The sequence below is a fragment of the Hetaerina americana genome, unplaced genomic scaffold (assembly GCF_022747635.1).
Source record: "Hetaerina americana unplaced genomic scaffold, ioHetAmer1.1.p SCAF_6, whole genome shotgun sequence".
Classification (NCBI taxonomy): Eukaryota; Metazoa; Arthropoda; class Insecta; order Odonata; family Calopterygidae; genus Hetaerina; species Hetaerina americana.
This window is the reverse complement of record NW_027287205.1, coordinates 49,554,065-49,576,294: the sequence shown is the minus strand read 5'-3', so window position 1 is coordinate 49,576,294 and position 22,230 is coordinate 49,554,065. Positions and strand designations below refer to the sequence as shown.

Here is a 22,230-nt window from a genome sequence, read left to right as displayed (position 1 = left end):
AGAAGTTCTATACCCAAATTTCAAATCATAATTGTGAATACTGGTAAATAATATGCATCACATATTTAAGCTTCATTTTGAGGGTAAACAGTGTATCCTATAAGCTGGCAAATAAGGTAATTGCCATAGCCTTTGGACATGGAGGCTACATGTAGAATCATTGAGCTCATCATGCTGCTCAGGTGCTGCTCTATACTTCGCCTGCTTCTGCCATTATTCTGCATGATCTTTGCCAGCATATTGTCAACCTATGCTGTGTTTGAACTGATTATCATTAAACAAATGTTTATTAAACCGTAAGCTGTTATCAAGTTGCACCCCAAGGTATTTAATTGAAGTTCTCGAGAAGTTGCTGCAATCACGGATACTGAGGGTAATTCATCCGCTACCTTTCTTTTATTTATGATCTTTACCCCAGTGTTATGGTCTGCTAGTTTTAAAGCTGATTGATGTAAGCCAATTGTGCATTAACGTGATGCTTTCATTGACTTTCCTAGTCACTTTTTCTGGGACAATGGCTATGATGACAGTGGCCAAGTCAACTGCAAATCAAACTGTTTTTACTCCCTTTGGAACTGGGAGTTTCAATACTGCATCGTGCATGATTATCCACAATACAGGGCCAATAGCTAAATCCTGTTGGACACCACCTGTGACTAAATTGTTTTTGTACGTCTGTGGTATTTTTTCCAGCACTAGGTTGTGAAAATAATTGGCAATGGTCCTGATGTACACCAGGACCTCTGATTATTCAGAGTATCCAGGATGAAACTACTTTCAAGGAGGAGTTCAAGATATTTCTAATGTCCAATGTCACCTCAGTGCAATATTTTTTGGCCCTTTGCTTCCATCATTTTCTGGCAATTTTCTGTACTGTACCGTTTACTACTTTTGTGGCATGAACCATCAAATTCATTTCTTGGAATCCAAACTGGTTTCCCGAAGACCATGCAATATAGTTTTCCAAGTTGCAGGACTCATGCGATATAGTTTTTTCTTATGGCCCTCTCCAGAACCTTACCAGCTGTATCCGACAGGAATATCAGGCAGTGCGCAGAAAGTTTGGTATGTTCTTTAGTGTTCTTTGGCAGAAGAACTAGTTTTGGTCTTTTTCAAGGACCAGGGAAAATTTACTCACACAGGTATGCATCATACGCCATTATAAAAGCATCTGTTTGTGTTCCAATTGCTGCTTTCATAACAACATTAAGGATTCTGTCCATGCCTGGCATCCTGTCTTTAGTCAAATCTTATCGCTAAATATTAGAGACGTTCTTGATTAATGTTAGTCATTCTTGCTTCATGAAATATGATAGTGGAGTCTTGGCATGGGTATCAACTATAGATTGTGAATGCTCATGATTATTATCAGGGGGAATAAAGTTTTTGTTCTTCTTACTGAAAGAGCTCTAATTAACATTTTCTCTATTCTGTTAATTAGGAACATACCAAGGAAGAATTAGACAGCTGGAAACTTGTTCGAGTTGATGATGACTTTCGAGTCATAGCCCTAGGTCTTCCAGTACCTCAGTATATTGGAAATCCCTTGGATCCACCTCTAAGATCCAGGTTTCAAGCAAGAGACATCAAAGAGAAATCCTTCAAAGTAAGTAATGAATTATTTCTTAATAAAAAGGAAACGTGACTTTCATTTTGTGTATTGTGGAAAAAGGCAGTGAAATTTTTAATAGGCTTCCTTTTTCAAAATGTTGTCTTGTCATCACATTCACACAGTCTAAAAGGTCGGCATATGTATTCATGAGTAAAATAAGTAGTTTTGTGGTTTTCTCATTGGTATGTTAAAAATTATCTTCCAATAGCCTTATAAAAATCAAAAGAAGACTTATCTAGAGACAGGATTTTTTTGACCCAAAATGTAAGATATGAAATCCCCTATGACCAGAAAACATTGGAGTAAAGATTAAGAGTAAGGAATCGTATTGGAGTTTTGAATTTTGAGCATGGATTAAGGAATTATTTTGAGGAATAATTGGATTGGTGCAATAGTCGAGTTTTATGTCAAATGAAAGTCATATGTGTTGTCATTTAGAAATGATAATTTAAGGTTTAAAATTGGAAATATCAGCATTTTTCAGCAAATATAAATAACTTTTGCTGCAGTAAGAAATATATTACAGTATTTTATTTGAACAATATCATCAAAATCCTCAAATGATCTGATTTCAACAATTGCCATGGTGTTAGATGTGATTATGGCATTAATTAAAAACTAATGATATTTTTTGGCCTGGTGATGGCATATATATATTCTGATTTTTGCTTAAACAGGCATTTCATTTTCGATAAACCGCCCAAAATATAGAATTTCATAATACATGATACTCCAGCTTGTCCATTTAAGTCAAACAATACACATACTACCTTGATCAAAAAGTTCCCGGAATAACCACCGTGTGGCGCTCCCATCGTTCCGATTTGAGTTCTGTTTTTTTTGTTAAATTGGTACATCTGTTATTGATATTCCCTTTAAATCTTAGCGTCATAACTTGACATTTGCAAAAGTTACGTAGCCAAGAGTACATCTATCTCTGTGTGTGTTGGCGATTTTTTACAATTGCAGAAATGGATTTAAATTTGCAACAACGAACTTGTATTAAATTTTGCGTAAAAAACGGATTTAGTGGCGCACGGACGTTGGAAATGTTGGAAAAGTGTTTCGGCAACGATTCTCTAAAAAAAACGGTCGTTTACCAGTGGCACGAGCGGTTCAGAAGTGGTCGTGAGTCAATCGAAGATGATGAACGCAGTGGCAGACCATCGACATCGAAAGTCGGTGAAAAAATTGATAAAGTAAAAGAAATGTTGGTCAATAACCGCAAATTAACCATCAGAGAAATAGCGGAGGACTTGAACATTGCCTATGGATCCGCCCAAGACATTGTGGTTAATGATTTGGGTTTCCGTCGTGTAGCAGCAAAATACCTCAATTTCATGCAAAAAAGAGACCGTGTTGACGTCGCAAAAGACATGTTTTACGAGGCTGAATCCGATCCCACATTCATCAAAAGGATCATTACTGGAGACGAGACGTGGGTTTATGAGTACGACACGCAATCCAGACATCAGGCAAGTGAATGGCGTTCACCAAATGAGCCGAGACCAAAAAAACCACGTCGTTTTCAGTCAAAAAAGAACGCAATGCTGACGGTTTTCATGGATTACAACGGTGTAGTGCATCATGAATTTTTGCCAGAAGGCCAGACAGTAAACAAAGAGTATTATTTGGGCGTTATGAGACGTTTGCGTGAAGCAATTCGCCGAAAGAGACCAGAAATGTGGGCAGAAAACTCGTGGATTTTGCACCACCGTCGCACAGTGCTATCATTATTCGTAATTTTTTGACGAAAAATGCAACAAATACCATCCAACAGCCACCGAATTCACCTGATTTGGCTCCCTGTGACTTCTTTCTGTTCAATCGAGTTAGAAAACCATTACGGGGAACGCGTTTTAGCAGCCGAGAGGAAGTAATGGAAAAATCGCAGGAAGCACTGATGGACATACCGAAAACCGAATATAAAAAATGTTTCGAGGATTGGATCAAGCGCTGGCATAAGTGTGTTGCAGTCGATGGGGATTACTTTGAAGGGGACAATATAGATTTAGATGAATAAACTTGTATTTTTAATTTTCCTGAATAAATTCCGGGAAATTTTTGATCAAGGTAGTATAGTTTAAAAAGGCATGTAAACACTACTATCTGAAATTTCAGGTTGAAACTTCGAATTATACAGTTGAGAAATATGTACCAACAAATCAAAACTTCATTTATACTAATGCCATCTCTAGGCAAGGGCTGAGAAATTTTCAACTTGTTTTTGTAAAGATTATCGAAGAAAAAATCTGGATCAGCATTTGTTCCAGAAACATTAGATGTGCTAATTTTGCTGATTATGTCAGTGAACAGAGGTCTAATCTTAGTCAGTGATTGCTTGCAGTTAGGTATTTGTTTTCATATTTGCTTCTTTACTAAATACTCCGCAAAGAGTGCTTTTGTTTTAAACAGAAATCTTTGTTTTTAAATAAAGAATAAAAGTTATGTAACTGTGAATTTGCTATTTCAAATTGGATTTTACCTTGTGGCATCGAAATTTTCTGTGGTTAGAGAAAGCAGCATTATTTGTTATTGTTCAAAAGTGGAAATCATGAGATATCGTTTTTAATTTTTGAAATTTTAAACTTGTACATTTAGGAGTCATGCATAATTTTTTGATTCCTTAAATTTCAAAATAATGAAGTTTAACTATGTATAGTTAGGATTAGATATTGAATGATGATGACCTTGACTTGATGCTTATTCACCCATAATTGCTAAGTTCATATATGTTGGAGGTCATGATGACATTTTGAATTTGAAATTCATCCATACATATGGGTGATAATCTTCCTCTTTTTTAACATTTCATTAAGAATTTGGAAATTTCCTACCCAGTACCTCACCACCCAAGTGTGTAAAGTTCTTGTGTATTTCTTGCTTTTGCCATCATGGCACCACATCTTTAAAGTTTTGTGAATGGAAATATCATCTTCAGAAAAATTATCCCAATAGTTGCAGATGCATACAGTGGTACTAGTAATGATATGGAACTGTATGATGCTCTATTTGACCCATACTTGAACTTTTACATACTTATTTTTTTCGAACACCCAAAAGGTACTGTAATTTCACTGAAGCAAATTCCAAGAAACTGTGGGAGTTTCCGCAACAGTAACTTTTAACGGAGTCATCTTCTAAGTGTGCATTACAATGAATCAATTTCAGAGTATAAAAATCATTTTCCTTGACCAGGATGTGTACCCGGCCTGATCCATTGATGTCTGGCTGAGTGCTTTAGCCAGTTAAGCTATCGAGGCATCCTCTTAAACTCTGAAATTTTGGGGGCTTTGAAGGAACAAGATGTTGTAACGAGATACGGTACAGACAATGTCACAGGCATTTGTAGTCATTCGCAAAGCACCACAGTTCACGAGATTAGCGTCAACTTTAAATACTGGGGTGTTTTACCTTTGACAAATTCCAAGAAACTGTAATAGATGCTGCAACACTGAAGCAGAAGCAGTTACTATTATTATTTAGTATCCGGTACTTTGAAAATAAGATCAGACTTAGTCAATCTTGACTAATTAATTTGTATGGTTTCCCGGGAGAGGATGTGCATTCAGATAAAATTGAGTACTAATGAAGTGTGACATCAAATTCAGGAAGATAAAGCAGAGAAGAAATGGAATGTTGAAAAATTAAATGGGAAAACCAGAAAGGATAATCAGATGGCTGTAGAGAAAGTAATGAGTGAGAAATGGTTATAATAGAAGAAAAATGGCAATATGCCCAAAAAGGTATATTGAAACTCTCAAGTTAAACTATAGGAACAACTCCTGTGATTAGGAATAGGACGAGGAAACTATTGATTAGAGATAAGATGATTAGAAAGATAGAAGAGAGAAGAAAATGGAACAATGTAGACAAATGGTTAGGTAGTAGAAAGTGCAACGAGTTCAATAATATGCTTGGGTGGGAAACTAATAGGGTGAAAGAAGTATGGTGGAAGATGCCCTGGAAGTATATGGAAAGTTTACAAAGGAAAGGTGAAATTGGTGTACTGTACAGAAAGGTGAAAGGAATTGAGAAGGGAAAATCCATTCAAAAAATGAGTGCTTAGTCAGGAAAATTTGTGCCAGGCAAGATTCAAGAAAGATGGAAAGAATATGAAGAAGAACCAAATGATAAAAATAATAGGCCAATAAGCTTAGACAGAAAAAGAAGATGTAGATGGAGAAAGCTAAGGTTAAGGCTTACTTAATGGTGGGAGAGAAAGGACATTGAGGGAAATGAAATCATATAAGGCTATGACATATTCCTATTAACTACTTAAGGGTCAGAAAAACATGGTGGAAGATTATGGATTAATTAGTATTATTCCTGAGGAGGGGCTTTGGCTGGAATACTTCATCAGAACATTGTTAGTTCCTATTCTGAAATAAAGTAAAGGCAGTCATATGTGAGGAATACAGAGTCTTGATTACAAATGCAGCTGAAGTGGTTCTCAGCATCCTTAAAAAGAGGATGAGGAGGAGGACAAATGATTACTTTGGGGATGATCAGTTTGAGTACAGAAAAGCAATGGTCAATAATTATGCCATAAGAGTGATGAGGTCAGAAATAGAAGGAACATAGAATACAATCAGGATGTATTGGTCTCTTTAGTAAATTTTTACAATGTCTTTGATATAGGGGATTGGGTAGAATTTATGATTGTATTTTGGAAAATTTGAGTAAATTGGAGGGATAGGAGACTTCACAATCTATTCCATGCTATGGGGAGTTATGATGGGCTGTGATAGGGAGAGGGGTAAGACAGGAGTGTCCTTTATCATCAGCACTTTTTAATGTGCACGTGGAGGAAACTGTTGAAGAACTGGAGATAAAAATGAAAGTCTGTGGACATTTCATATTATCAGTTAGTTTTGCAGATGATCAGGCTTTAGTTTGCTAATTAGCCAAGGGGTTGAAAGCAATGCTCATTGGAGTTTAAGTGGATAGGAAGGGGATGATAGTCAATGTAAACAAAATAAAAGTTATGTGGTTTTTGAGAAAGAGGAAAACAAAGTGAAATATTGGAATAGGAGTTCATAGACTAGAGCAGGTGGCAAAAACTACTTATCTCCGAAGTGTTCTGGACCAAAATTGTCAAAGTAGGAGCGACATGAGAATTTTTGTGCCGGGCAAAGAAGGTTTCACAAGGAGGAAAGAATTGATGACGGGGAACTTTGATATGGATGGTGGTTTTGTAAAACATGGAGATATGGTTGATGAAGTAAGGTGATAGGCATAGCTTTGATCCATTGGGGATATTGGGAAGGATGGGAATGGTGAAATTAACAAAAAAGAAAACAAATAAGGAAGTGGTAGGCATGGTGAGGAAGAAAAGGCAATTATTTGGAGTGAACCAAAGGAGGGAGGAAAAATGAATGCAGTCTGTTTTCATTGGCAATTGGATGTTGAAGGCTGTGGTAGGGTTGAGAACATTATGCAAGCAAGGTTTGGTTAGGAAAAGAATAGGCATGTTGGATTGAATGAACGGAGAGGAAAGGAGTACATATGTGGTATTGAATAAGGGTTTGTTGTAAGGGGGTTGTCAATAGTGTGTTTTGTTAGGGAAATCAGGGATATGCTGTAACATTATATAGTACATATATGTCCATTCGAAACCCAACTTAATTGGTAGAATAACAATATTATTAGTTATGATAGTTTTTTTTTAAGATTTGAGGTGGGAGACTTTTGATTGAATCTTAAGGGTGAAACTATATAATAATACAAAACAGAAACTTAGGGCAATGACGAATGCCTTACTGTAAATATGGTATCGACAATTTGGTGTTATTTATTTGATCTAATATAGCACCTTATATTTTTTGCTGTCTTCATTTGGGACGCATTATTGATTAACTACATTCTGAGCCAAATATTTTAATCTTTGAGTTGATTTTAAGTAGACTGAAATTTATCATGATTAATCTTTATTATTATCAATATTAGGTTGTCTACCATTTAAGATAGTTCACTGTTATTCCTTAGTATCTCATATCTTTTATGCATATTGTTCATCATTTTTAATATATTTTTATTTTTTTCTTAGTTATTGCATGATACTTTTATGCAGTCATCACATTTGCACTGGTATTAAGCATTCACCCACTAGCTATGTATTAGTATGTTTTTGGCAGGTTGTTCACATCCCCTTCCTGTGAGGGTGTTTCCCTGCTGGAGGTTTTTTCATTTAGGATATTAGTCCGCAATATTCACATTTTTCTTACAAACATATGCATCTTTCCTTTCTTGCACCCAATTATCTTAATGTACACCTGAAATTTTAGTTCTTCATTCTTCTTTCTCATTTTTCTCTCCATCGTTATGCATACTAGCTAGTAACGATTGTAAATATTTTTATGCATGTAAATGATGTGGAATAAGGTGGAAAAAGGGACTACCTAGTCTAAATTTCACCCCATTAAAGTCTTTTCCTTATTATTACAACATTGTTAATCAGTGACTGTTATCAACTTTCTCCTCAGTTTGAAAGTTTCCTGGCCTAGTGCAATATTTCTTCTTTTGTCCATACGTTAACCATACTTTAACCATTTTGGTTCAAAGCACCTCTGAGATAGGTTAAATGTTCCACTTCCTTCTGGTTTTTGCCCTCCAATTTCAATGTTTATCTTAACCTTCTTCCCTCTTGGAAACCTCATAACCTTTGTTTTGTTTACACTGATGTTCATCCCACATCTATCATGCTCATTTTTTAATGCACTCATCAATGATTTTTACCCTTTGGCTAGCCAAAGCATACTCATCTGCTAATCTAATTAATTTTATGTGTTCCCCATCAAATTTCATTCCCACCACCAGCCTCTCATGTCGCCCTGACAATACCTATGTGTTGAAAACATTAACCTATATTTATAATGGGAGAATTAGTGCTTCACAAATTCATGTTTTATTTTATAAAATAAGGGAATAGTTCATAATGTGCAGTTTATCTGAATATAGAGTGAGTGGTAATCAAATGTATCTTACTCATGAAAAATAAAACTTTGCAAGTTCTGCTGATTTTCATTAAAATGACCAGTTTAGTCAAATATTTGGCATCATCAGGCCTGATGATAGTCGACGGTCGACACCTGATGACTTTGACTGTTCGACGATACCGGTCGTTTTAAATAAAAATTAGTAGAACTTAAACAGTTTTCATTTTTTCACAATTAAAAAAGACGTTCCATAAAGTTACGCCCAATACTATCGAATTTATGTGACAAAATTTACTGAGGAGTCGTTAGAATAGGAATATCGATTTTACATTGGAACTTGGGGCCATAAAATGCATTGTGACATCGAATTGGAATAAAATTTCAATAGCCGTAAACAAACACTGATTATTAAAATCCATGGTATTTAAACCAATACTGTTGATTTGTGAATCCAGTACTCTGTTTATCACACCAGTAATTTCCTATAGATATGTATGTGTAAATAGGAAAGGGGGTGTGTGAAGGGGAGGGGCGTGCAGTGGTATCCTACATTGCGCGATTGAATTGCGTACGCGAATCGGGAGTTTCCGGTTTTAACCGCGTGCGTGATGTCCGGTCACCCCACGATCCCTCCCCTCAACGTTGGCCCCGTTCCCTCCTGGAGCAATTTCCGATCGTGTGGGCGGAGGTCTGCGGTGGGATTTAATGGATCTTGAGTCCCCCTCCACCCACCTCTCAACCCCTTTTACGGTTTGGATTGTTCGGCGATAGAATGGGTACCAGTTGGGTGGGGAAATGGAAGGGCGAGGGAGGAGGTGAAGATAAGTGTGTGTTTGTGGGTGGGACTTGAATTGGTTTCGAGAGCCGGGCGGATGAGTGTTGGGTGGGCTCAGGTCGGATTAGAGGGAAGAGAAGTGTTAGGGGGCTCTCTCTCCCCCCCTTTTCGTCCAAAGGGTGGAGAAGTTTGGCGCCGCTAGGCGTCCATTCCCCGCCTCCCTGGAGAGCATGTGATGTTAGCGTGATTTAAAACAATAAACCCTGGTTATTTCCGAAGACGAGTGCTCTCTCCGAAATGAAACTTCATTCCCGACTTCATCTCATTCCATTTATACCCACACTTCCCCTCTGCCTATTATTTCCCCACCCGCCGCTGCCACATCCATTCCACCTGCGCCGCACCCGGCCGCATGATATTCACAAGAATAAGTGTGCTTCACTGTTCGTCGGGTTCCCCACCCATTAGTCCAGTCGTCGGAGTTCTTTCTGAAAGGGTATTAATCTCGGTAAGACGAAGGTGGTGACTAGGGATGAGTTGATCTGATACATTACTGGTCTGGAATCGGGTTGTTGAGAAAAAAATATTTCTGTACTTTACTCAAAAGCTAAATCTGTAGTTATAAACTCGGCAGAGGAGAGTTCGGGAGGATTTTCAGTTAGACTTCGATTGTTGTTTGCCATCGAAAATAATTTGATGTAAAACATTGGAATCAAACCTGTAGAAATAATCGCAGCGTCTAATATTATCGTAGAATCTTTAATAATGCCAAATAAAGTGTGAGAAATATAATACGATCGAGATCCTATGTGTAAGATCATCGAACCGCTCTAAACCAGAGATTTGACCGCACTGCTTAGTGGTAGTTTTAGGGAAGGCGACCGACAGCTAAGGTCATTTGCGCCGTTAGAGATAGATGGGAAAGGAAGGGCGAAAAGAAACCCGGCGTCGACAATAACTCTTAAGGAAAGGTGCCAAGGGGTCCGTAAGTTTAACGTACCATCCGACGGACGGTGTACATACTCAAAGTGCTCTCCACGAAGCACCTAAAGTAGGGATCGGGATACCACTGCAAAATATCTGTCGCCTCCAGAATTTGAACCCGGGCCCTCGGTCGGAAGCCAGTGCGTTAGCGAAACCAGTACCACACCTTCCCCTGCACTGCTTAGGGCCTTATGTCAGTTATGAACAGAAGAAAAGAAGTAATATTCGACGAATTGGCACCATTCTTTTGCAAAATGTCAGTCTATGGTGTTTTGTATTGTATACTTTTAGTGACGTTCTGAGAAATAATTTGTTTTGGTGTAAGGAGTGGGTAAAACGTGTTTCCGCGGACGAGTGACTGTGCAGGATGTGTAATTAGGTAACTCATGAACGGAAAATCCAAGAAGAAATAGATTTATTAAATGAAGAACACAATGTATTTTTCCACTGTTCTCAAAAAAGCCCTCAGCGGAAGATACACCATCCATCTTTCACAACGGAGTTGTGAACATGTCAAATGTAGATCTTGAAAAAAGAACAGTGGAAAAATACATATGTTCTTCATTTAATGAACATGAACTTCCACAAAGTTGAGCTAGAAATAATCGAATACAAGAAATGGATTAGCGGATATGAAATCCCACCAGAAGTGGATGAAGGCCTAACCCTAGATCTGATTGGTGCGGTGGGTAATGTGCTGGCTTCCCGCCCCGAGGGCCAAGATTCTAATCCTGGCGGTAGTAGGATTTTTCAGAGATCCCTAACTTAGGGTGCTAAGTGGAGTACTCCGTTCATCAGAAGCGACGTTAAATTGTGGACCCCTTTCGGTCTATTTTTTAAGAGTGGAATAATGCCGGGTTTCCCTCCATACTTCCCCCGTTCCCTGAATATCCTACTATACTAAGTGTTCAACCAACCCTAATGGACAATGACCTTAGCTGTTGGTCGCCTCCCCTCGTAACTGCTACTGCCTAACTCTACAACTGTGGAAATGAAAATCAACGTTTGATCATACTACTCACAATGGCCTTAAGTGAAAGGATGGCAAATTTGAAAGAGGGTGTGAGTAGTAGGGATTGGTAAGCTATTTATGTGCAAGAAGAGGAAATGGTCGTAAATTGCCAGGTCAAGTCATTTCCGTCAGTAGCGGTTTAAACACGCTCACCCGCTCATTTAACTTTCTTTGCTTTTTGTGTTAGTCGGTGAGCATTTGCGGTACCCCCCTTGCACACAATTGGTGCTATCCTAGCTTTTTCGCAACAATCGCGTTAATCGTGGTGCGTCATGTAAGAGGAAATTAGCCCGCCAGAGCACTAGTCGTGAGTCGGCGATCAGAGAGCAGTTCTTGGTCCACTTGTTGAACGATTTAATCGGTCTGGATACGGGGCCTATCACTCCACTCTTCATCATGCTCATTAACGCGACAATATTTGAAGTCTCGGCACCACCTTTCCTTCAGTCTTTTCTTTATTTTTATCTTTATTTTTTATTTCCTTTTTGCATTCAAAAATTGAATCACGGCATCCACTTCGCAACTGGCGGGAGTAGGGATTTTCGCGTAGAAGGTTATCTGCATTCACCGACAGGCAAACGACTCCTGGATAAAAAAATAACGTTAGAGGCTTTGGGAACAATCAATAGATGGCGCTGCATGCGTATTGTATGCGTAAAAATTTATTCTGACCCGCCACTATTTAAATATAAAAAATGGCCCTTTTCGAATATGCGTCGTATATATTCTATGTATCCACGCGACTATCGACGCGAATCCTACCCAAAATAAACCCACTCCTCATCAACGAATTGCGAATTTTTTGATAGCTAAATTTTCCATGGTGTTTTTTAATTTGAATGATGGGGAGAGGGACACAAGTATTTGTGTCCGCTATGCCGTAGCTGGTGTTAACAAATTATCTTGGCGGTGCCCTTGAAATAAGTTTGCAGCTACTTTTCTGTTCGACTCTTATAATGGAATGTATGAATACATGTCTCTTACGACTTGATCGTTTGGGATTTTAATGGGTATCGGAGTTATAAATGGTGTCTCGGAAAAAATCGAACACTCCGATAAATCGATTTGTTTTGTTCCTTAAAACCTTTCAACGAGTTTTTCGCCTCATCCTTTTCTTCCTGGTGCCACCCGCTTGAATGTTCAGTCTTCCACCTTGTCCTTCCTTTCTTCTTCACTCTCCCCTTCCTTTAGTTTCCCCTCAGTTCAATCTTCTCCGCCCCGAATGTGCGTGACTCACGTCGGTAATTACCGTTTTCATGTTGAGATCCAACTCCCCTTCCTTGGGAAAGCGTTCGGGAGCTTTCCGCGGTTAGACTGCATAACTCGCTAAAAGAAATGTTTCACTATCGACGTGTTTGTCCGTGTTAACAAAAAGAGTTATCCAGAACAAAGAGGTTCAGTGGACACTATTAGAATGATCACTCCGAGAACGAGATCTATTTTTTCTCCCGAAGGCACGGAAATTATTTTCTCTCATAATCATCACCGGTTTTCAAGTCCCTAGGAAGGAAAAAAGGTAGGAGAATTTAGACAGTTATTATCTTCGTTCTGAAGTTACCACCTATTTAAAGTATTTTGACGATTATAAGAAATTATATCTATCTGGTTGAATAAATAATTGAAACTTGTTTTTTTATTTTTCGTAAGGGAGCCGAAATGATTTCATGTCCTAATCTGAGGACTTAACGGTAAATCTCTAATAAAATCGTTTCGAATGAAAAATTCCTTTTTTGTTGTTTTCCTTGTTTGTTGGGAAGTTTTCGAGGAGGAGGAAGGCTAAGTCAAACGTTAAGATAGTAGGGTAAAGAAGAGCAGTTCGAGCATTTTACCTAACTCGGAAATGTTTTGGATTAAATTGGTCTACGTGGTAGAGACATTAGAAGAATTGCGTTAGGCTAAGAAGCTTTCATAAGTTGGAGGGAATTGATGACAGGGATATTTAGTATTGATATTAAGAAAAGGCTCGCCAAAAATTTAATTTTAAGGGGCGGTATTTGTACGGCGCAGTAACATGGCCATTGGAGCAAGACGATGGGCGTAGATTGGAGACTTTTGAAATGTGGGTGTGGAGAAGAATGGAAAAGATGAAGCGGACAGAAAAGATTACTTTTGTGTATTATATGATAATTTTGTGTATTATAAAGTATTTTTGTACTTAAAAATTACTCTATCTTGAAATGCAGAATGGTTTTTAAAATTTGAGTGGTATTTCATACGTACAGTAAACTGAAACAAACATTTTCAGAGTCTTTTAATCGTTTTATAAATGAATATATAGATCTTATGCGACAGTTTCATTAATGAGTATTTGCGTAATGTTTTATTTGTTGATCAAGGATAATTAAAATTCTTTTTCAAGAACAATCACAGAAGTAATCCAGGATTAAGCCTTACGTAAGATTCCTCCTTAATCCCCCTTTGTACGAAAACGTAATTAAAAATGACACCCCACCCCAACAATCCTTGTCATTATTGGGTAGCTACTTGCCGTGTTTTTTCTCAACGCACGGCACGGGAGCAGGGTTTGGAATACTACTGGAAGAATATCCTTAAATCAGTGGTTGTATCCCGGCTCTGTGCGTGTACAAGTACACCCGGAACCCTCCACCGCATGCATTCGATCTTTTCGCATTGCCTTGAGCTAGCATAAAGTCTTGAGCCTGTATCAACAATGCACGGTAATTCATTATTCTTTCAAAGCGTTGATAACATCCCCTGGTGGCCACCGACACTTAGAATTTTGAAAAGTGTTCAAATAACTGGGAATTGGAAAATCCTCGAAAAAATAGCGATAGGAAGAAAAAATATGGAATTTCTGCTGGGTAAAGTCGATTTTTCAAGAGAAATTATCGACAGCGGAAGAAAATATTTCTCCCTAAATCTTAAAATAATCATGTCGCATTCAAATTATAAAGTTCAGTTAATTCTTGCAAATTATATGTACTATTACAATGCACAGCGGACTCGCTCTTCTTTTTTTACAACAAACTTAAATAGTTAAAAATTATAAAAGATAGTTTTTAGCTAAAATTTGACACGATAAATGAGTCTTCCAACAAACAACACCCAACAAATACCACTTCTCATCACGATAAATAATATAAAAAATGGAAATGTGTGCAGTGATAGTGACATTTTTTCACGTGCGGAATGGAATTCATAGAAGGAACATTGAAATTTTCTGCTAATTTTAAGTACTTATTGAGTATTCCAAAAAACCTTCTGAATGTGGAATGAAGGCTTTGTTTTTAAATTTTATTATTGGGAAAGTGTGAAAGAATCACAGTTGAAAAGTCACGCAACCCTGGTTTCATTTCATTAGCGTCAACATCATCATATGATGAGGCAAAGTAAACCGCTACTCTTTATCATACTCAACCAGGAGAGGAGGGAAAAAAAGGAGAGGAGAGAGCTCTAATGTGTAAATGCGGCTGTGATTGGGGAAAATACGGTGCACTAATATTCATTGAGACGGTTACTTCGGGGTGATCGTTTATTTTTGTTAATTCTAGTTGCGCCAGTTTGAAGCTGACGTCGATCGCTAGTCGAGAGTGAAATGTTCTCATTAAAATCACTGATGTGGTCACGATTATAATAGGAAATTAACACAACACTGGTGTGCTTGCAATTTTAAATATGTTTGACTAAAGTACTATCAATTTCACCATTATTTCTGAAAGCCCCGAAATATTCTGAAGTTCTTAGATTAAAAATTCGTTTGGTTCATGCGACGTATACCCCGCAACAATCACCACAGTTGAGTGCATAAATTCCACTTTTCTTTTTAGGGTCCAGAGTGTCTTTAAGTTTAACCAACATTCTACATAAATTGCAGCAGTACATACCAGAGCCCCACCTCTCTCCTAATTTTCCTCTCCTCCTACCCCTCCTATCTTCACCTTCCTTCCTTCCTTGTTGAGCATAAAAGAGTTTTGCTATTTCTTTTGCTTCAGCTGATGATAATGACCCGAAAACATTGAAATCCCGGTCGTATGACTTTTTCAATGTGGTTCTGTAAATATTGCCGAGCGATAAATTTCGATGGATTTCCGCAAATTTGAAAGAGGCGAGTTTTATTTATTTTACTCTTGAAACAGAACTCTAGGAAGTTATGAATTTCTGAAGGATTTTCTCATAAAAATATGTGAATCCTGTTAGTTAAATATGTAGCAACCAGCTTGAACCCATGTGCTAGGTCAAAAACATACCGCAACGCTTTCAAATTGTAAAACTCTTTCGCCTTCATTGGGATTCGAACCGGGATCCTCTAATATCCGGCCGAGTGCTTTAGTCAATTAAGCCTCGGTAGCTTAATGAACACTAGCTGATGGCCCCGTTAGAGCTAATGTCGCGGCATCTCCCGCAGTTTCTTTGATTTTTTAAGAAAACAATGTTAAACTTTTGGGATCGTTTCTACATTACAGTATGACCTGGTACAGGTGCGTTGGTTTGCGCGGGAAAAACGGTGGATCTAAGCAATTTTTTGGGCACTGTCGTTTCGCAAATAAACGTATTAATATAAATCTCTGACGATTACCGTATAAATTAATGACACCCCCCCTCCCTCCCACGGTAGAAAAATATTCCAGCATTTGTGCCAATCCTGAGCGCCTCATTTTGGCGCTCGTTATAATTTTGCTGTTGTTATTAAGCGGCAGCGCCGTGCTCTGCGGCAACAGTTAATGGGCGCTAATACCGACTTAAGTGGTTTGAGTCCAGCCGTGAAAGCGGCCTGCGAACAAATGAAGATAGCTCAATCGTTGGCGTTAACAGGTTTAGGTGGTGTATGACGAGAGGGTGCGGACAGCTGCTTTTTGTCCCACGCCCAAGGGCGTTCTCACGCTCCACGGAGCAGCGGGAAGCTCTTACGACCGAAATGAGCCCATTAACTCTCCTTTCGCTGTCTTAAGCGCACATCCCGTCATTTCCTAAAGAATCCCTGAGGTTGCTGGGCCAGTGTCAGGAAAAAAATTTTCGCGTATTTGCAAGTAGGTATGTATGAAAACGTTTTGATTGTTTAGAGCCAGTAAGTGGCCCATGGAGAAGGCTATTAGGCACCATCTTAGGTAAATAATAACTTCATTAAATAAAAAAAAAACAATTTTACGAATACCTTGGTTAACTAGCGGTCAGTTTTCATCTGATTTTTTTAAATGTTTGTATTCTGATGTTAAAATCTCATTTTTAGCTCCAATTTGAGGAAAATATTCCTTTTATTTTTAGGTGCAAGTAATTTGCAATTTTCGTAAGAAAATAACAAATCGAAATATTTATTGAAAGCAGACTTGTGTGTGTGCCTCCAACAGGGAGCAAAAAACTCAATTTTAAACTTCATTTATCTCTAAATAGTAGGCCCTTTGTTTTGTCAAATATAATTCGCATTCCAATATGTGTTGCTCTCGCAAATATTCTATCATCACTAAAAAGTTTGGAAAATAACAGAGCATTTTTAACAAGGATGGACATTACTGTATTCGTATAAAACCTTTGCCCAAAAACCTGACGGTAGCGATTATATTCAATTCGGTGTTCATGAATGGAGAACTGGGATGCATTTCGTTTTAGTTGCAATCTGTTTCACTCTTCGTTTTGTAAATGTTAGTTTATTAAAGGTGGCTTTGACCAAAGTAATAAGCATTATCATGGCATGCAAGAATCGTTATCGGATGAGAAGGTTTGCAGAAAATCTTATATCTGAATTCCGAGGCTTATATAAAATTTTCTTTTGGAAAGTATGAGTACATTGATACAGATGGTTTTTTCTCCAACATTAAAATAATTTTCTCCTCCTTGTACATGCTGCGTATTCCAAATGCTGAATAACTAAAGCGAAGTAACATCTTTTACCTTTTCACTGTATTCACCTATAATCCGCCTGATGAAACCTGATCTAAGGCTGACCCTCATATTCTTATGATGTGTTTACCCCACGAAGGGTTTGATTTTTATGTAAAACCTAAGTATCTGTCCTGCTCTGAGTTGCTTAATACGATCCCTTATAGTTTATAATTGCGTCTTTTTTCTACATGTATTTGCTTTTATTCATAAACTTAGATGCTGTACATTTCGTGATATTTAATTATAACCCCATCGTCGTTAAATATTGTAATTTATTTCGCCATAGCGCTAGCCAAATAACGGAATAGGAACTTTCTCAAATGAAACTCACTACGAACCCCTTCAATCTATCCCTTGAGAAAGGTAATTTGGCCACCGGAAATTCGGAATACATGAAAGTTTCATTTGTGTGTGTTTGGTCTCTAGCGCTATCTCGCTTCTTCGATTACATTATTATTCACATTCGCGAGGCTCTCCTTCAAGATATGTGTGTATACATGTGTGTGTGTATATATATATATATATATATATATATATATATATGTGTGTGTGTGTGTGTGTGTGTGTGTGTGTGTGTGTGTGTATATGTAGATATCTTGGGTGAAGCTGGAGGCGCCCAGAGACTTGCCCGGGAATCGAACCCGGGACCCTCCGGTCAGTAGACACACACACACATTATATATATATAAATATATATATGTATATGTATATATATGCACACACATATATGTATATGTATGTATGTATAATCACTCAACACTAAGCGTTTTGTCGTTTGTGTTAAATGACCCGGAAAATCGATTCAAGGCAAGTCTTTTTCACTGTCGTAACTTTTTCATGACTGCTCTAACGCTGTCATTCAAAATCCCTTTGTGAGCAAATATCATGATTTTTTAGTTCACTGGTGAAAACGAGGACTCCTCATGATGGAATCTCAGCTATTCGTATACCAATGAAACAAATAGTTGATGCATCATTCTGCATTAAAAGCTAACCTTATATGCAAAATATGTGTTTATAATGTGTATACTGTGCGAAATGGTATATATTTTTGGTCATTACTCGTGATATTGTTGTTTTAATCAGGTTCTCTGATATTCAGGTATGTAACATATTATTTTGATTCGAGCTTTTTCATCGATCGTGCTATTTAATGAACTGAAGCGTCTTGTGAAATGTTACAGAATTCTTTTCCGTGATTTTGTTAAGGCCAATCAATGCCTTGAGGATATATTTATATTTATTCCATGACTAATAAGATTTGGAATAATCGTAATTAAGTAGGTTTACTTTGGTTCTCTGTACACTTCATGAACAATGAAGTGTACAAAGAATTCAATGCGTCAAACAAGTAAAGAAAAGATATTCCACTTGAAGAATAATGCGGTAATATAACTTGAATCCACCAACGTTCATTTGGAGCTTTTCGGTCTATTTTCCCATGCATTGAATGTTTTTTCATTTTCGCATGTTTTTTTGATTGCACATAACGTGCTGATTGGTTTTTGAATCACCTCAACCGATTTTGTAGAATGAGAGGATGGATGTTGTTACTTACGTCATCGTGCAAGCTTTTAGCGCCGTGAAAGGCCGTCAAATAGATTGGGAATGCATCTATTTATCTTTCGTTTGGCGTTTTACTTTGTATTCAGTGAATACATTTCGTGCGATTTTTGTGTCCAATGATACCTCCTAATTGTAGGAACAAGATGGCCTAGAGTATGGCTGCATTTGACGTTAGGAAAGATGAAATATTGGAAAATGAAGAGGAATGCATGCGTGCGGGTGGAGATTGTGGGGATAAAGGGTTTACGCGCAAAAACGAAAGGCAAAGGCGACTCCTTCGGCGCATGCGCCTTTGCATCCCACTCAGCGAGAGAGAGCCGTTCTTCGGGGCGCGCGCGCTCTCTCCTCGTACCTCCACACGGTGTTTGTATACACCCACACACACATTCACGCGCGCGCGCTCGTGTGTGTGCACATATATACTCATTTACTTCATGGGAACGGGGGAGGATGCGATAATACATGGGCCACGTGCACGCGACGGTGGATGCATGACGGAGGCGTGTTTATAAGTCGCCTGGTGGACGGGGAGTGGAGCGAGAGCCGCAGTCAGGCACCAAGTCGGATTGGGAGGAGGAGGAGGTCGTCCTGTCTCGCCGGGGACAGGAGATGCGGGCGACAGCGGCCTCCCCGGCCGGCACCCGCTGGGAGGCCTCCCGCCGCCCGCTCTTCGTGAAGACCGTCTGGCAGGACGGGCGGAGGCACGCCATCCTCACCCGCGACGACCCCCTAGTCCTGGCTCAGGGCCTCGCGACCGGTAGACCCACGAGCGCTCTTAACCCCTCTCCTACCAGCCGGCAGAAGTCCGCCAAGAGGCAGTCTTCGTCTAGGAGGTCATCGGCGTTCGCCGACTGGAGGAGGTCTTCCACCGCTGCCGACCTGGAAGAATGCCTGAGGAGGCTCCGCGTGGCCTTCGGCCCCGGCGGAGATGAGAGCGATGCGGAGGGATGCACGGCCCCGAGGAAGGCCCCCGTGCTCGCCCCTCTCTCGGCTCCTCACCCGGGGAGATCGCGGGGGAAGAGGCTCCGGGAGGGGGACTTCGCCCCGTGTCGGTTCTCCGCCATTGTCCGGCGTGTCCCGTCCCCACCTCCACCCCAAGCGGCCCAGCTACTTGTCCCCGCCGAGACGCTCCTCCCCGAGTCCAACCCCCTCTCCGAGAGGGTTCTGCAATGGTTGGACCTCGAGGTCCGGCGGGAGAGAAAGATGAAGGAGGTAGAATGTGGGGCGGGGCTCGGAGGGAAGGCCCCCGCGGCGGCGAAGGCCCGCAGAACGGCCGAGGAAAGGAGGGCGTCGTGGAAAATGTCCAGGAAGTGTGGTTCAGGAGAGGGCGTGGGTTCCTCCTCTCGGGAGATTCCCCGGGAGCTCCCCACGCTTCCTTCAGTGGAGGTTAAGGCCTTCGCGGCCCTGCCGAGGGCTCCCCTCCCGGACAGCGGGGTGGAGAGCGGGGAATCCAGCAGGGGCGGATCTCCGCTGCTGCCCTCTGTGGAGTCCCAGGGGGACGAGTGGCCGGGACGGGACTCTGGGAGGGTGGCCGCGATGAGGAGGGAGCTGCACATATTCGTGCCCATTCAGACGCACAAGGAGACTACGATCTTGAGAGATGATGCCATGTCGGACTGCGGGAGTAGCGTGGATGACGATTGATTCGAGGGGTGATGAAGATGATGTCATTTACCCTGGTCACCGTGTGCAAGATGGACTCAGCAGGAATGCGTTCAAGTACGCGGTGACCGCAACATTTGAACGGGATGGAATTTTTAAGAGTACCGATTTTACGAAAATGAATTGTTCAGGAGTGTCGTGGCACCTGAGGGTGCCAAATGAGGATCTACCTAATTCTTTGATGTGGCAATTCTGAAAATGGCCTCTTCTTAAGTCTTATGTTATATTATTTATCTTCGTGAAAGGCGTATTTTAACTATATTAAATGTCGTGGGCCGAAAAATGAATTCTTTTTCAAGACTGTGTATCAGAAAAGTTGTCGAAAACGCGGGTTTCCGATGAGCTTAGAGCTAATTTTATGTGTCAAGCCCGTTCGACAGGACCCGATTTTCCGTGGTTTCCCGAGCTATTCGCTCTCCATGACACATGCTATGCTTGTGTTGTATACCCTTAAGCTACTTAAAAGTCTGTTCACATAGTAATTAGGTCCCGAATAGATCCATGAATAAACCCTAAAGACAAATAAATTTCTATTGAACATTCGATTTGGGGTTCAACTTCCATACGTTAGAAAAAAATATGTCTGCAATACTATTTAGAATGTATATGGCCTGGGTGAATTATTGATAGAATTTTGTTAAAAGTGAGTAGATTATCGATCATTGCAGCAGTTGGAAACTGTCGCACGTTTTACTTTTTTATTTTCAGCGGGTTCATTTCTGAAATGGCGGTTATTCACGCAAAGACGTCCTAGCTGCTCGAAATAGATGCATTCTCTAGTATTCCCTGAAAAACTTCGTCAGCTGATTTTTGAATTTGGAGAGACCGCTTTGACGCCGAGGATATTGCTCTCAGCAGGCGCCGCTCCTGAAATTTAGGTCTTCGTATTATGGAATGACTGACTCAATTTCAAACGAGATTATGTTCATCCTGATTTTTCCTACCATTTTATTGAGCTTTGTCGGACTGAACCCTCTTGTTATATCACTAAGTATTTACAGGAACATTTGCTTGATTTGTTCTGACTTATATATGACGTATACATGCGCAAATTTGACGATGGAATTTAGAATATCAACCTCGACGGCAGGCTCTCTGATTGTAGTGTTTCATTTTTCTGTGAATTTAAGTAGTTTAAATTATAGGCGGAAAAGATCTTCATCATGTGATATTCTTACTTTTTTCTTCAATTTTCCCTGTCAATTGAGAGAGTAAGTGACATTTTATATTTGGATACTAAAATGAAATACCTTTAATTGGGCGTCTTTGTTATTTTTCAAATCAGATAGATTTTGGAAAAGAGAATCTTTGTCAGACAGTATTAAATTGATTTTGGTGTATTTTTGCTAATTGGAAGTTTCTACTCACTGATATCCCTGAATCAAAGTCAAGGTACTTGTTGTTATAAACGCCCTTTGCTATTGTATGATACGGTTTTGATGTAGTTTATACTATATTGTTCTTGTATTCTCATTCTTAATTTGTATCTGCCTATCTGTTTTCGTTCTTGGCTTTAGTTACTCTGTGAATTTACCTCTTATATATTTATTTCAATGTTTCTTCAAAATTGGAGCTTAAAGAATTGAATTTGTCCTAAAAGAGACTCTTAACTACAGCGGCAAAAATGAATGAAAGCTTGTGTATTTTGTGTATCAACCTCGTATGATTGTTTAGTTCCTAATAATGTGCTGAGTATGACTACTGAATGAGACATTCGCACATCAGTGAATTGATTATCCTAACATTGGAACTCTTGTGTGAAAGTGTTTCTCGATTGTTTATTTTTCGTCTTAAGTGCCAAATGCCAATTTGAAAACTTTGTGCTACTTTTACGTAATTTATT

The 22,230-nt window shown here is 39.4% G+C and overlaps 1 protein-coding gene across 2 annotated transcripts in view; it reads left to right on the top strand.

Annotated features, from left to right (window-relative positions):
- Positions 1-22,230, top strand: part of c12.2 (von Willebrand factor A domain-containing protein c12.2) — a 108,368-nt gene that overhangs the window by 3,721 nt on the left and 82,417 nt on the right. For both annotated transcript variants that reach the window (XM_071594177.1, XM_071594178.1), the window contains exon 6: positions 1,442-1,606. In XM_071594177.1, coding sequence (XP_071450278.1) covers positions 1,442-1,606 — 165 coding nt within the window. The remainder of the gene's footprint in view (positions 1-1,441; positions 1,607-22,230) is intronic.